Here is a 16,391-nt window from a genome sequence, read left to right as displayed (position 1 = left end):
GCTATTAAAAATGGAAATTCTCTCTCATATAAATATTTTATCTTGTAAAAGAACTCTTCCTTAGATATTCTGTCACATTGAGAACTGGACTTCTTTAAGGCACAAATTAAAAGAAATTTTCTTTATGATAGGATTATGTTTTCAAACCATATGATTCACTAACACCTTATATATATCAGTTATGGAATTACATCATATTTTTCTGATAAAACCACCCAATAAGTGTATACTGATACACAAAAGTGCACTAGAGAAAAATATTTTTGACTTGGATTGAAGGAGGTTATAAAATGGTTGTTATATGACAATTTATACGATTCCTTGAATGAAAGCTATGTGTATATTGATAGACTTGGATTTGATAAAAATAAACCAAGATATTACTTGAGAATCAAATTTGGTTTCCATAATTTCTTGTTTACATTCGGATAGAATTTGATCTTCCATCAACTTTTCAGAATTCATAATGAAAAAATAATTGACGAGAAAAATCAAAGAATGGGAAGACAATGCACCTCCGCAAGACATTGAAACAGAGAGAGCTTCACTACATTATAAGTAAAAGAAAAAGGCTACAGATGAACTAAAATAAAAAAAAACAGCAAAAATGTCTCCATGAACTTAATTCAATGAATTTTGTGATTTTGTCATGCGTGGGCTAAAACGCCATGCGTGATTGACCAAGACTCTTTTTTCAGCCTGGAAAAAAATTATTAAAGGAAAAAGAATAGCTCTTTAGAGATGAATTAATAAATATGCATAATCATCTAACTTTGTGCGGTTGTCTAAGTTTAAACTTCCAATATGATTCATAGAGTATCTTAACGGCATTTATTTCTCAATGGATCAACAAAAGCCCCTAACAGGGTTTTTACTTGCAAAGCAATGATCAATACAGCCAATTAAGTTATAAATTATAAAAATATCAAATAGCCACGACACATAAAAATCCATGCTAGGGAATATAACACATATGGCTATATCAGATGGCTGAATGATGAGATAAAATTAGACAGTATGAATTATATGAAATATAATGAGAAATTTACAGCTTATTCCAGATTTACAAGAATCAAATGAAAATTTCATTCATCATTCTGAGGAATATCCAAAGCGTTGAGTTCAAAAATATAATCAGTTTATATTTCAGAGTCGCCTTAACTCTCATATCCGGGGGGGGCTGGAAAATTGAGGTGAAAATTGTTGACTGACCTAGTCCAAGTTCTTCAAGTAATCTTTGGAAAGTTTTGTGTTGTTGATCAGTTGTTGCTCGTTGACTAATGACCATCCTGCCTCCACCAATGCGTCAAGGGTTTGCTGTTTTCCAACATAAACAGAAGTACTGTTGACTTTTGGAACGCACGAGAGAGAGAGAGAGAAAGAGATATACAGAGAACAAGAGAGACAGAAAGGGAGAAAAATAAAATAGAGACACACACACAGAGACAGATATAGAGGGAGAGAAATAAAGTGTGTGAGAGATAGAGATACATACAAAGACAGACAAAGAGGGAGAGAAACAAAGAGAGAGATAGAGACACATACAGAGACACAGACAGAGTGTGCAAGAGACATAATCCTATCATAAAGAAAATTTCTTTTAATTTGTGCCTTAAAGAAGTCCAGTTCTCAATGTGACAGAATATCTAAGGAAGAGTTCTTTTACGAGAGAGAGAGAGAGATAGAGACACATACAGAGACAGAGACAGAGAGGGAGAGGGAGAGAAATAGAGAGAGAGAGAGACTATAAAGAAGCAACGACAGAAGAAAGAGAGAGAGATAGACAGAAGATTTAATTTTGAATACAGAGAGAGAGAGAGAGAAGATTTAATTTTGAATACAGAGAGAGAGAGGATTATGACCTCTGGCGGGGTGAAGGTTGGAAGATTTCCAGTCTTGTAGTCCTTGAGAAGCTTCTTGGAGAGGTTTTCATGGCCCCCAATCTCATCCACCCACTATGAGAAAAATCCAAGGAGAAAAAAAATCACTGGCTCATCACATATTACCAAAATTTCCCAGAAAATATGATGACATGTCATTGACTTGAAATATTAACCTTTAGTATTGTAATAATCAAATTTCAATCATCACTTTAGGACTGTTCAGTGAAAAAAAAAATCAAATCACCTTTAGTATGGATACATCATATGTTTTGGATCTCAGAGCTCCGTAGAAGTCCAATGCTGAAAAAAGAAATAGCCATGCTCAAAATGTCATCGTAACGCTCAAACAAAAGAGGAAAAAAAGTTGGAAAATTAGAAAATGCTCAAAATCCTTGATATAGGCCTAATGTGAGAAGCTATAGATTGCTGCTCATATTTGATAATGACTGAAGTAATTCAGTAATTAAATGACGACATCAAAAGAATGGAGCTGGAAAAGGATGACTTTTTATGATATAAAAATGTCTAGAAAATGTGTATCTCAGATATTTAGAGACGCACCTTGATTCGGGAATATATCCACAATGGCCTCAACACCTTTTCGAGAAATCCCATCTTTCTCGTACATTCTATGAACAATATTTACAATATCTTCGTGGGTGGGTTGCCTGTGACGTAAGTGAAAGCACATAAATTTGCATATAAATCCAGAATAAGCTTCATTTTTGGAGTGGAAAACAAGGTAGATGTTTCAATGCTGAAGAAGGGACTCTGTATAATAATGAAAAAAAGCAGTCCTTCATGTCAAGAAGATCAAGAGCCAATAATCATGAAAGATTCCTTGGAAAATTATTATATTAACCATAAACCACTATATGAGCCCTAGAATGGATTAGTAATATCGCTATAATTAGAAGAAAATATAAAACAAAAATAAGGAAAATCATGAACTAATGGTGGCGCATTTAAAATACAAATTTATTCTTAGCTAAATTTATTGCGAAATGTTTCTGTTGAATGTCCGCTATCTGTTGAATGTTCACATTTAAAATACAAATTTAGAAAAGCAGGGTACACCCATGACACATCAGTGTTAGAAACGTTTAAATCCACAAACTGAAGTTACTATAATCTTTTTATGGGGTTGATTTATTATTAAAAATATACTCACCAGTAGAATTTATCCATCCTACCATCACGGATTAGTGGAGCGTAGAGGGTAGTGAAGTCATTTCCCGTGACAATTATTGGGACTCTATTCGTTACATCTGATTCTCTCCACCTTTGTCCAATGCTTACTCTCGTTGGATTGTCTGATATGTTCATGAGAGTGCCCACTACGATCTGGTTGTTGACAGTCACTTGTGTGTTTCCTGAAACAGTAAAAAATTAAATTAAATTTTCAATTGCAAGAAAATCAAACATGGATTACAAATACCCTATGTTAAAAGATTTGAGATATATTTATAATACATCAATTATCTTGCGAAAGTTACCGAATCTTCCCAGGCCAGCATCAATATCATTAATCATCAAGCAGCTCATCTTTCCCTGGATTAAGAGGAGAAAGAATTTTATCATGTAAGATGACAAAAAATATAACTGGTAAACAGCTACAATGAAAGATTCCATCCTGTTACAGTTTTGAACTAGGGTTTGGTGGACGATGATTCAACTGTCATCGTCATCAAAGAAACCAAACACTATTCCAGTTGTATATATTACAAATAAATATGAACATAGTGAAAATTTTGAATAATATAAAAACGAGAAGAGAGTTATCACAAAAGGGAAAATTTGGAAAATCCAAAAGTCAAAGAGATTAAATTAGGCAAATTCAAATAAGAGAAGCGTGACATTCGATTTTGGCATCCAAATTGGCAAACCGTGAAAATAGATATAAAGGCTCATGAAATTGCGATTAACGAAGAGCACAGTTCAGTGGGAAAAAGGCAAATGCATTTTACTTGGTTCTGAACCACTTGGGAGGATGTCCTGTAACGCTCTCGTATGAGTTTACCAGGTTCTCCTGAAACATAAAATGGCAAAGAAAACATGAAGAATGGGCTTTAAAAACTCAGTTAGATTCAAACAATTTACCACGCATCAAAATCAACTGGTAAGTTAATGAACATTTCCAATAGGAAGATAAATGTCTGAATAAAAAATTCCATAGGAATGACTTAGACAATTCTGAGACGCAAGGATTTTGATGAGCATGGGTCAATTTAACCCCCCCAGAAAATTAGCCCTCTTAATAAAAGAAAAAAATATACCTGTTAATCTGCGATATTTTATTTCTCATGTCATAATAATATTAAATAATCGTCAATTAGTAGATCCCGTTCCATGAACTCTGATTTAAAGAAAAATGTAATGTTTGTAAGGCATTTTTATTTATTTTTTAATCACACACCTGCTCTCTCTGATTCCAGTTCGCCAGAGGACATAATAATTGGCTCGACTCCCATTTCCTTGAATATAAGTTCCGTCTGAAACGTCTTCCCTTGACCCTTTCCGCCCCATACACCTAAAGATTATGATCAAATGCTCAGTCGCCGCTAATTCAACAATTGGAATGTGGCTGAAAAGCAGTGGACAGTTCAGAATAGGAATCCTATAAAATAAAAGCAAACATAAAGGTTAAAATATAGAGAAAGAATATTATACGACAACTCACCGAGAATTAAGGGAATTCTAATGTCCAGTTGGTCGGCAAGGTAGTTCTTCACAATGTGGCACGCTTGCAATACAAAAAAGTCAGAAAAATATATTGAATTGAAGTAGGATTCAGAATTACTGACTAAATTGAAATAAAGGGTTTGTATATTGGATAATAAAACATGACTATCAGTTGTTTTTTACACGATCCAGGGTATTCATCAATTATACAGTTCTCCGACTCGGATACAAATGGATGAACCTTCGAATTTCTCGACTCTGATCTCAATAAATGTGTCTCACATCTCTGGGAGATTCTTTCGAAGAAAAAGTCAACAAATTCGCGTATTCAGGTGGTGCAAGTTCACAAATTTATTTCAGAAAAGAAATATTAAAGTTTTCTTTTGAATTTCTCTCAGGAAATTATTATCTCCACATTGTTAAAAATACGTATTATTTTCATGGTAAATGCAATTCATTTCTTTTCATCTCTTATTAGACCACGATACTATGATTTTAAATCCACATTCCTGACAGGCTTTTGAACCAGAGAGGGATGGTAATAAGAAGTGCATACAAATGGACCACCAGTTCCCTTTAGATAGTTATGAGAAATGATTTGTTTAGACAAGATATTTACTCTTCCCATACGTTCATCTCCAGATCTCGAGAGCTATGTACGAAAATTTCCACTCGTGTAGTCATGCGACTCTTAATCAAAACTTTAAGCAAGCAGACAAAATATCAATGCGAGATCCTTACTTCTTCAAAACAAAAAAATATCCCTCCAAGAGATGAGATCGTCAACGTAAATAAATTACAGGAATTATTATAAACATACCATAGCAGTAAATAATGACATGTACTGACCCTTCAAGATTTCAATATATTTGTAATTATATTTATCATAATTTTGCAATAGATCTTCTCCATGCTTCAAAAGAAATACCAAAAGAAGAGTATCAAATTCAGAAAAGTCTTTATTTCCATCAAAGAGGAGTAACTTTGCATGTCCAGCAGTGATTAATTCTTCCGACCAAAAACTATCTTCATAAATATGACATGACAAAGTAAATGAACCTTCACACCAAAAAACTGACAAGGAACGTGATATCATTCTGATAGTTGATCAACATGCTGAAACATCTTGTTTTCATCATATTTGAGCTTACCTACTTTGTCCTGCAGTAAGAATAAAAACAAAGTTAATTATAAATTATCAAAGTGTCAATAAATGGATTGACAAAAACTCTTGGCAGAAGTTAAAGAATCCTAGCTTATGAGAGTAATCTGTCAAAACTTAAAAGCAACACTTATGAGAGAAATCTGTTTTTCAAAAAAAAAAAAAACTTAAAAGCAACACCTAGTCCCAAGCGCACAGCTTCGTTTGTCAGGACGCAAGTAGCATCATTCAAAATAAAAGATACAAAACGGCAATAAAATATCTAACTATAGACACAACCTAAGAAAATAAAGTAAAATGTACCATCGGCTGTTAGTTCACCTGTTTTGAATAATGGAAAAAAAATATGCTGAAGGAACTGAAGAGCAGAATAAAAAATAAGGATTATAAAAAAAATAAATATCAAGCTAGATGAATGCTCACGAAAAGAGCAAACAAATCCAAGCACACATAGAATTACAGGTAAAACATGAACGCAGCTAGCATCATGCAAAATGAAATATACAAAAGACTGGACTATCCAAAAATAATCACAACCCAAGCAGAAAAAGGTAAAGGTGAGAGTGAAAGGATCCTGACAAGAGTCCATAAATTTCTCATATTGCCCCAAAATTCACCAAATCTCTGGCGACACTTTATTTGGCGATAAGACAAACAAAAATGGACAAAGGTTTTACTCTCTTCTTGTGAGAAACTGATACTGGTCCAGTGAGAGTATAAATCCAAAATCCAATTAAAGGATTTTCCCAGAATCTCAATAACAAAGTCTGAGTCTATGTACGAGAATGAAGGAGAATAGATAGATTGGACGAAAATCGTGGGAATGGAAGGGATTGGACAGTCGGCTAAGAAAAAACGCCACGATCAGATACTCCACTTCAGGTAAAGGATTCTTGATTTTGAATGGAGCCTTGGCACCTTTATATCGGTTCTCATTTCCTGCTTCCTGCTCGGCACCGTTTGAATTCTCACTTGCTTGTCTGAAGAAACGTACCAATATTTGAAGTCTTCTTTTCTTCATCTTCAGATAGGTTCTCATTGGTGTCTTACCAGAAACCTAAATGGTTGATTATACTCTTCGACAAGGGCTTATTTTCCTTCATTCTTTGAGGTTCCATTCTACTTTAACAGATCAAATTTCAGGGGAAATTCTTTCCATAGTATTGAACTGAAATTGAGAAGAATGAAACAGTCTGCATTTGAGTTATGGTATTGATAGAATGTATCATCCCCATGAGAAAGCCGAGTAATTTTTGACACTATGCGTGGCATCTAAAGCTCCTGCAGGGCTGAAGACGATTAGCCAAACTTGAGATAATTCCTCGCTCGTGTTTACGGATAATGGTACATGTCAAAATGCGATAACAGAATTCAAAATCTGATAAGATATGAGCAGACTGCGAGCGTGAATTCGACGACCAGCAGTGTTAAAATAATTGTATCAACATGAACAAGATTAAGTCTTTGTACGAACCAAAAATGCTGGTGCGATGTAATAATCCCCTTGTAGATACTGAAACGACCTCGTTGCCTTTTGCCGGTAGTCAAACACGATATCCGCTGCCAAAGAAAACCATAAACTCGATAAAAACATCCTAAAACGGAAACAAAATCCCAAAAAAGAAAATTTCCTCACAGTCCCGTCCGAGGAAATTTCCAACGAACAGATCATCGATCACGCCTTGCCTAGCCCCGACCGCTATGTTCATATTATCCGCCTCCTGGCCAAGGCGGTAGAGATAGTCCCTGCCGAGCGAATCCTTCGCCTCCCACGATGATTGCTCCGAAATCCTCTTATTCTGACCATCGCCGTCCGATTCAACTACGGATTGGACCAAATCTTCCTGATCATCGCCTTCTGATTCTCCGGCGGACAATTCCGCCGCGCGCAAAGGCGAAACTGTGCCGATCTGCGGCTTTCTGAGCGAGAATCGCAGCAGTTGAACGCGCTTCGTCGGGAGATGAGGCGATCGACGCGGCAATCGACTGAAGAACAGGAGCTCTCCGCCGAAGCAAGAACAAGAGGCCGCCATCTTCTCTGCTTCGATGTCGCCTTCGCCCCTTCATTTTCCCCCCGCCATCAAATTCTAACGGCCGTTGGTATATTATCCTCAGTCGGCCTTATGACCTTGACCAGTCAACTAATTGACTTTTGACCATGTTGACCAGACAGGGGGCCCCACAAGAATATAAAATATTTTTTTGATAATAACTGTTTTCGGAGACAGGGTGCTGATAAACTCAAAATTGGGGTTATCTTATGTCGTTGATGCCGCCGAAGCAGGAACAAGAGGCTGCCATCTTCTCTGCTTTGGTGTCGCCTTCATCCCTTCATTTACGCCCCCATCAAATTCGAATGGTGGTTGGTATATTATCCTCAGTCTCCCTCATGACCTTGACCAGTCAACTAACAAAATTTTGACCATGTTGACCAGACAAAGGGGCCCACAAAAATATAACAAAATTCCTGTTTGTTAATCATTATTTTGCCGTGTCAGGACATTGACAAACTCCAAATTGGGGTTATCTTATATCGCTGGTGTCGCCGAAGCGGTAACAAGAGGCCGCCGTCTTCTCTGCTTCAGTATCACTCTCATCCCTTTATTTTCCCGTCATCAAATTCTAACAGATGTTGGTATATTATCCTCAGGCTCTTCGATGACCTTGACCAGTCAACTAACAGACTTTTGACCAGACAAGGGGCCCCACAAAATAGAACATTTTTTAAGTAATAACTTTTTTATGGGGACATTCCCTAAGATGTCAATTCAGTAGTCTTTGCTTAAGATGAACTATTTGACGCATTCCCATGCTCAGGACTGGAACTAACCCTATGCCATAAACACAAAATAGGGTGAGATGGGACGAGAGTTATAGTGCAAGGACGTGGATGCGACAGTTTTTGCATTGTGGGACATAAATGGTCCCACCCAGGGCATCAGACATTGGATGAGACAGAAATTTATCCGCCGAAAGAACCTAACTGTTTTTTCATTCCAGGATGAACTATGAGTTTTTTAGAAAATTTTAAAATTTCTAGGAGTGTTTGTCATTTTCCATTCTGGATGCCAGGGAATCTGCACTCCAGGGGTATGCCCATGCCCCAAATTAGTGGTTGCCAGACAGGTCAGATTTGGATGGTTTGGGATGACTCAAAAAAAGGGACATGGAATGGTAGGTCCATCACCAACCATCCAGCATTCCGTCCCAGATGATTGTGCACTATAACGAGAAGACTGCCCATTAAGCCCAATAAGTATTTTTTTATTGAATAACATTTTTAATTAGATATGATTGGGTCCACCTAGGATTCAAGATGGCAGACAGGAAGCCAGACTGGGTGATTTTTTATCAGTAATTAATGATCAAATGGTGTTGTAGCACCCATCAATGAATCCTAATTCAAGTATGTATATGTCTGATTGGGGAATCAACCCGATTGAACATTCACTCAATCTCATCAAATCTTTAACCCCTACTCTTTAGCATGAAATATTCAAACATTTATTTGTTTCAGGACGCTCTCCTCCTTAAGACTAGAAGGTGATAAGGCCCATCTAAGTTTTGTAAAAAATAATGTAAACCTAACTAAAACTTCAATTTGATCCAGTCTGCAACTGACCATAAAAGAGAGTGCCTTGCAAACTAAAAAATACGAGTTTCTTTCAGACAGAGAAACATGATATTAGGGAACACAACGTTGGAGGAAAAAATCATATGACTGTACCAAACTGTGACCATCGGTCTGAATTTTTATGATAGGCCAAACTTTTGGTGAAGCTTGATATGACCCAGACCCAAGTATGTTTTATATATATTTTTTAGTTTAATGGACTAATGATCACCTAAGAACGGAGGGCGTTGAATTTGGTACTCTTAAGTTTTAATTCCTTTTATTTTCTGTTGTGCTCAACAAATTTATCATATATTTTCTTATCTAACGAATGAAATAGAGGATAAAGGTGTGACACATTATTTTATCCTAGATTTGAAAGAAAGTCTCGTACATCCTATCCCCATTCTCTTGTTCCCAAATACTCACTCACCAACCACACAAAAGCATCTTTGGCCTGAATCATGTAAAGCTAGATTTCCTTGTTTACACAAGAAGCGATCAATATGTGATTCTATTGTTGACTTATGATTTTTTGTTGCATCTCTTTATCTGATTTTTTGTTATGTCTCTCCTCTTTTTGGTAGGTCTTAATGACAGTGGTATTCAAAACTATCAAGTCAAAATGCAACTAATGGGGCAAAAAAATGATTAATATTACTTTCCCCAACATCCAAATAATTATTCACCTTTCCCCAACATCAAACATCCATGTTAGTTTCAATCCTAATGAACAATAAGATATATCCAACAAATTTTAATGATAAAGTCAACTGTCAGAGATGGAAAACAATTTTCGAATAACCAAGATCTCAAATGTAGACAAGTGTCTCTTATACAAATATTCTAGGTCTCACAAAAAGGATGTTTGAGGAATCTCACACAAGACCACTGAAAGAGGGCACCCAATTTTCCAAAGAGTTTTATGCCCTTACTTTGAATGATAACAATTCAAATATACGTAGACATGTAAGGGAAAATATAAAAGTCATATTTACACTTGTGACATTGTGATATGCATTTACACAACCATAAACTATCACAAACATGCGTTTTCTATCGAGTTGAGATAATAACCGAGATGGCTATATTCAAATTCATCAAATTATGGAATTATTGTATATGAAAATATGGATTAAGATGACGGCGACCTAAATAGGCATTATCTACATTGCAAAGCTCTTGCAACAACATCTGACGAAGGCGATGATGATGCCTCCTCACCTACACGCACCAACATTAAACAGTGATATTTACACTCACTCCACACCTACAAAATCATACAAACACTAAATCTTAACCTATTTAAAACCCACTTGGGTGGAGTCCAGGGCATGTCTAAATCGGTCTACGAGCTCAACCCTAACGTAGATCGTACCCAGCACCCGGCACCGTGTGTTTGGCAATAACTGAAAAGCATGGAATAATATTCAATTAATGGTTTATATAAATACAAATTCAAGATTTTCATATAAATATCTCCAAATTCTCTTTCTTCTTGTTTCTCTCTCTCTCTCTCTCTCTCTCTCTCTCTCCCCCCCTCTCTATTAGTCTCTCAGCAATACCGCTGATTGTGCTCTGAGATTAACTGGGAAGAGTACGTATCTTCGGCGGATGGAGGGAATGAAGGCTGCACTCTTCTGGGTTTTCCTCGGTTTGGAAGATCTTCAACTGGAATGAGGACGAAGAAGGGAAAAGAACAAGGAGAGACCCAAAACCATCCCGTAGATTGACAAGAAGAAGAAGAGAAACAGTCCATAAATGGTTACCGACTGCTGCCAATCTCTCGTTACTGCCGTCTCCGTGGTCGAACCTGTTGGCAGAACAGTCTCTTCCAAGCGGCCGCCCATCTCTTTTTCTGTTCATACTTGCTTCCGCCCTGTCTGTAAGAGCCACTCCTTAGCCTTTGAGAGCAACGTCCTTCTTTCTGCCATAGCTAAGAAGTCTTCCCTGGACAGAACTCTGCGCTTCTTCTTCACTCTAAGAGATAGGGACACTATTACTTGGAACACTGCAATCTCTGCCTGTCTGAAACATGGGCATCCTCAAGCTGCCCTCCAGCTGTTTGTTGAAATGCTGACCTCAAGCAAGTACCCGCCTGACTGTATAACCATTAGAGCTGTGCTCAGAGCCTGCGCAGACACAGATTACTCTAATTTTGCTTCCCAGATTCATGGGTATGTTGCGAAAGTTGGAGAATTTTCTGAACATGATCTTAGAATTATATATACTTGCTTGGTGGGACTGTATTGGGAGCAGGGGGAGGTGGAGCTTGCCCGTGCATTGTTCGATGAAATGCCAGAGAAAGACATCGTCGCTTATGCAGCGATGATGACGATCTTGAATCGTGCCGGAGACTACAAGCAAGCACTAGAGATTTTTGTAGGGATGTTTGGCAGAGATAATGCTCCGATGATCAATGGACATGCCCTCTCGGCCGCCTTACACGCCTCAGCTCTTCTCCACTGTGAGTCATCAGGGAAACAAATCCATGCCCATGCTGTTAAATTGTCTCTTGGATCGGATTGCGTCGTTGGGACTGCCTTGGTTGATATTTATGCAAAATGTGGAGACTTGGGCACTGCAGAATCTATTCTCTTATCGATATACGAGCCCAACGCGTGTTCCTGGAATGCATTCCTTGAGGGCTGCAGTGAAGGAAGCCATCAAACCTTGAGATTGTTCTTCAGGATGAGGTTGGCAGGGGTTCCCCCAGATGAAACTACCCTGGCGATCATCCTTCGGGCCTGCAAAGATTCAACCCTCCGAACAGTTCAGCAGATCCATGGATTGATCATTAAAGAATTGAGGGGGAGGACTGATTCTTTCATCAGCACAGCTCTTTTCCAGAACTACCTTGCCTGTGGTTGCTTCCACCAGGCTTGCAGAGTGTTTGATGAAATTTGCGAGAAAGACTCTGTGGATTTCAATCTAGGGATATCTGAGTTTGCACAGAGGGGGTATCTGGAAGAAGCCATTGAACTGATGTTTGAGAGCATTGAAGTGAAATGTGGCCTTGATGGTGGAGCGATAAGCCCTTTGGTATCAGCTGTCAGGGATTTGAACTTGGGGAAGCAGCTTCATGGGCTGGCAACAAAATTTGGGATTGAAGCAGAGTGCAATGAGCTCATTCGCAGTGCCCTCATGTCAATGTACTTGAGATTTCGACACCCAAAAGAGGCTATGCAGCTTTTTCGGGCCATTGATATCCCAGACTTAGTCTCCTGGACATCTTTAATCTCTGGGTTATGTGACAATGGAAAATCTTGGGACGGTTTAAGTCTCTATTTTCGAATGGTGTCAAGTGGATCATTGCCCCACCCAAATGGCCACACATTTTCATGCCTCTTCAGAGCTTGTAGTGACCTCCTTGCAATGGAAGAAGGCAAGCAGATCCATGCCCAGATGGTGAAATCCCCTCCATCCCTTGCAGACCTCTATGTCATGAGTTCTTTACTTGATATGTATGCGAAATGTGGGCACATTGCTGAGGCAAAGGCGATATTCAAGAGTACTGTCCAGCCAGACTTGGCCATGTGGAATGCCATGATCCATGCACTGGCACGACACGGATTCGCCCATGAAGCGATTGACTTGTTCAACGGATTGATGGGCCAGAAAGGTCTAAAACCAAACCATGTTACGTTCCTGGGAATCTTATCAGCATGCAACCATGGAGGTTTGGTGGAGGAAGGCTACAGATGGTTTAGCTGTATTGAGGAGCCTTCTGTGGACCATTACTCATGTATGATCAACACTGTGGCTCGAGCAGGGCGTATTAAGGAGGCGATGGGCCTGATTAGAGATATGCCCTTTGAGCCTAACGAGCACATCTGGGCCTCAATGCTGGCGGCCAGCTGTGTTCACAATGATCATGATCTAGCTCAGTACTCAGCAGAAAAGCTGCTGAAGCTGAATCCAAGTGATCCGGGGGCTTATGCGGCTCTCTCAAATGCTTATGCCGCCAGAAGACAGTGGGGGGAGGTTAAGAGATTGAGGAAGGTAATGAAAGAACAAGGAATAAGAAAAGAGCCAGGTTTAAGTTGGCTTAGGGTAAACAAGGAAACTATTGTTTTTGTGGCAGACAAGGACCCAGTTCAATAGTTCTTCATGCCCACTCTTTTCTATATCTGAAACTGGTGATAAAAGTTTCCTGGGTCTGCCAAGAAAAGTGAGAAGCTATGGTTGAATATATCGTGTTATTCAGTTACAGTAAAAGAGGCAGGTTTATGCAAACCACTGCATGGAGGTGGCCAGGTCGTTGATTTGTTTGTTGACAAGCAAACTACGAAATAGTGGGACATTCTGCGAGAAAAAGAAAGTGAAGATTTGCCACATTCTAGATGAGGCGATCTTCCTTCCAAAATACCATGGGGGAGGAAAGAGAGGAGATAAGCCCACACATATGGTGATTGTATTTCATGTACAGCTTATATTATTGATCAATAAAGAGGCCATTATTTAAGAGACATCATCATGAAAGACCATAATGCTCCATCTATTTGTGTAGCTCTACGTAGACAATATTTTCTTCCCTCTTGCCATATGCATCACAAGCAGAAAATTTCTGATTTAGTTGCCAATAAATGAATAAATAAAATGCTGGGGGGTCTTGGAATTAATTGAAACACTCCTTTTTGATTTCAAGAGTGCTAAAGAAACTACCTAGGAAGTTTTCCTTACATTCTGCATCTTGTTGCCAATGGCGCATATGAATGCTGAAGTGAAACGCTTTTGAGAACAATTTGGGTTGTATTGATAATCACAGTGAGTACATGATACATCTACTTTGTTTCAAGGGTATGTGAAATCCGATCTTGGGACAATCTTTCCACATATGGCAATTTGGCTTTGGATCTCAATTAGAGTTGCAATGTATCTTTTACAAATCATGAACATAGACAACAAACAAAAGATAAAATGAGATTTCTCTTGAGAGATATTTTTCTCTGTTGCTGCTGCTCCTGCTGATCCGGCCTCTAGGTCACATGGACCGACTCTGATGACACCTTAAAAACAGGATTTCCCTTTCTTCTCCCACCTGTGCTTCATTTAAAGAGTCCCCCACGTGCAGGGTTATCTGCGTGCGTGTCTAACTGGTGTCCTTCCTTTTGTGTCTTCTGGAATATGTTATTGTAAAGAACATATCAGTACACATGCTTAACCATCAACCATGTTTCAAGCCAGAGAGAGATAGTGAGATCAACAATGAAAAAAAGGATGAAAGGAAGAGCCTACTTGATAGAAATTAGAAAGATAGCAATTACCACTACCTTTCAAGTATCATTACCTTTCCAAAGAGAAAACCATAGGAAAGATAGCAACTCTGAATGTAATGGCTATCAAATCTAGAAGCGATGTAATAAATTTTAGTAGTATGCCTCGGGTTTTCCCATTTCAAGAGCTCAACTGATACATAAATAAATACAAGAAGACGAAAGTAATAGGATTGATTGATTAAGATAATCTAACCCAAGCTCAAAACTTATCTTGCTGAAAAATAATATGACCAAATAACTAGAAAAATAAGAATTACAAATGTATTTAATTAACATGAAAAATAACTTAATAAAATTAAATTGGCCATTAATCTTGCTCATCACATGATTCAGATTATAATTAATTATATAAAAATAGTCTCATTATTAAAGATAACATATTTATAAAATCATCAAAACCACTTAATCATTAAGCCTAGTGATAATTGAGTTCAAATCCCCCTTTCTTTATGAATATCAAATCTCCCTCTTTAAGAAATAAAAATAATGCCCTATAATGATACATAATGATATTATATAGGAAAGAGTGTTGGGTTCTTGGGCTTTGATTGAAACTTAAAAATTCTTGTACCTAAAATTTCCTGGTTCCTTGAGTGAGACATTTATATGTTCATGTGTCCAGCGTCTAGACATATCCATGTGATCCCGGTCATGTTGAATTTCCTCCATCTTGGCAATCCCCGACATCACTTTATCGTCATTGTTATGCCATTCGAATTGGATTGAGAGTGGAAAGGAGCTAAGGGGATTGGGGAGAAGAAGTGGTTGGCACCCGCAATAATTTTGTCTTGGGTGAATTTTTTTTGGGGCATTTTCCTATTTATACTGGATGAGAATTTTTCATAAAACCCTGAAACTTCAATAACATCTTCTGATGTCCAAAAGTTTATGTGTATGTTACTCTCTAATCCCAAGTATTAATTTAGTTACTGAATATAATGGCATGATTAATAGTTTGTTATAATACCATGGAGTAGGGTTTGCCCGTCCCGATACCAGTACCGGATGCCGGTATCGGGACGGATGCTGTATCAGATACCGGAAAGGCATTTTCTAGTATCCATTTTTTTCGATATCCGGATACCGGAGTCGGATATCGGTTGCTACAGTGCCGATATCCGATACCAATATTCGTCTTGATGTCGGCATCCATCTCCGTCTCAATGGGGCAGATGACGATATCGGATATCGGATGCGGATATTAAAAACCGATATCCGCACCGAATTATAATAAAAATAATTTTGTTTATTAGTTATCTTTCATTTCACACAGATAATGTGGACACAGGTGTAGCAAGAGAGCTTTCTACTTTATCATACAACTCATTTCTTATATACAGTCACAGGTTTTTCATTTCTTCCATATGGGATAAGTTCGGGTTTTGTGTTAAACTCGAAATCCCTTTATCCCATATGGAAGGAAATAGAAATCTCTCGCTCTATTTATTGGACGGCGTACTCATTAATTAATAAATTAATTTATATATATAACGCCCTTAAAATATAGCGTTAATTGATATAGATATTATTTGAACATTAATGATTTATCGGCCTCATTTAATATATACAAATAAAATTTTCTAATATCTTCCATATGGGATAACGGGATTCAGAGTTTAGAATAACTTCGAATCCTGTTATCCCATATGGAAGAAAAAAAAAATTAAACTCTATATATTAACTGAGATTCATATAGAATAAAACAATTCGTTACCGGTTCCGATATCCGGATATCCGGTACCCTATTCGTCCTCACCCCCTGATATCCGATA

The 16,391-nt window shown here is 37.8% G+C and overlaps 2 protein-coding genes across 2 annotated transcripts; one reads left to right on the top strand and one right to left on the bottom strand.

Annotated features, from left to right (window-relative positions):
- Nucleotides 1-522: 522 nt before the first annotated feature.
- LOC144709048 (P-loop containing nucleoside triphosphate hydrolases superfamily protein) lies at nucleotides 523-7,819 on the bottom strand. The gene is made up of 13 exons (XM_078582455.1): nucleotides 7,364-7,819; nucleotides 7,202-7,287; nucleotides 5,717-5,726; nucleotides 4,564-4,626; nucleotides 4,300-4,413; nucleotides 3,851-3,912; nucleotides 3,380-3,434; nucleotides 3,055-3,256; nucleotides 2,445-2,551; nucleotides 2,128-2,183; nucleotides 1,863-1,955; nucleotides 1,213-1,317; nucleotides 523-699 (listed from the first exon to the last, which is right to left on the bottom strand). The coding sequence occupies exons 1-12, from the start codon at nucleotides 7,758-7,760 to the stop codon at nucleotides 1,213-1,215; spliced, it is 1,350 nt and encodes a 449-aa protein (XP_078438581.1). The 5' UTR covers nucleotides 7,761-7,819; the 3' UTR covers nucleotides 523-699.
- Nucleotides 7,820-11,101: 3,282 nt separating this feature from the next.
- LOC144709538 (pentatricopeptide repeat-containing protein At4g39530-like) lies at nucleotides 11,102-13,444 on the top strand. The gene has a single exon (XM_078583118.1). It carries the CDS (start codon nucleotides 11,102-11,104, stop codon nucleotides 13,442-13,444), a length of 2,343 nt encoding a protein of 780 aa, XP_078439244.1.
- Nucleotides 13,445-16,391: the final 2,947 nt, after the last annotated feature.

The sequence above is a fragment of the Wolffia australiana genome, chromosome 11 (assembly GCF_029677425.1).
Source record: "Wolffia australiana isolate 7733 chromosome 11, ASM2967742v1".
Classification (NCBI taxonomy): Eukaryota; Viridiplantae; Streptophyta; class Magnoliopsida; order Alismatales; family Araceae; genus Wolffia; species Wolffia australiana.
Note: the sequence above shows the minus strand (reverse complement) of the source record. Positions and strands in the feature narration are given on the sequence as shown.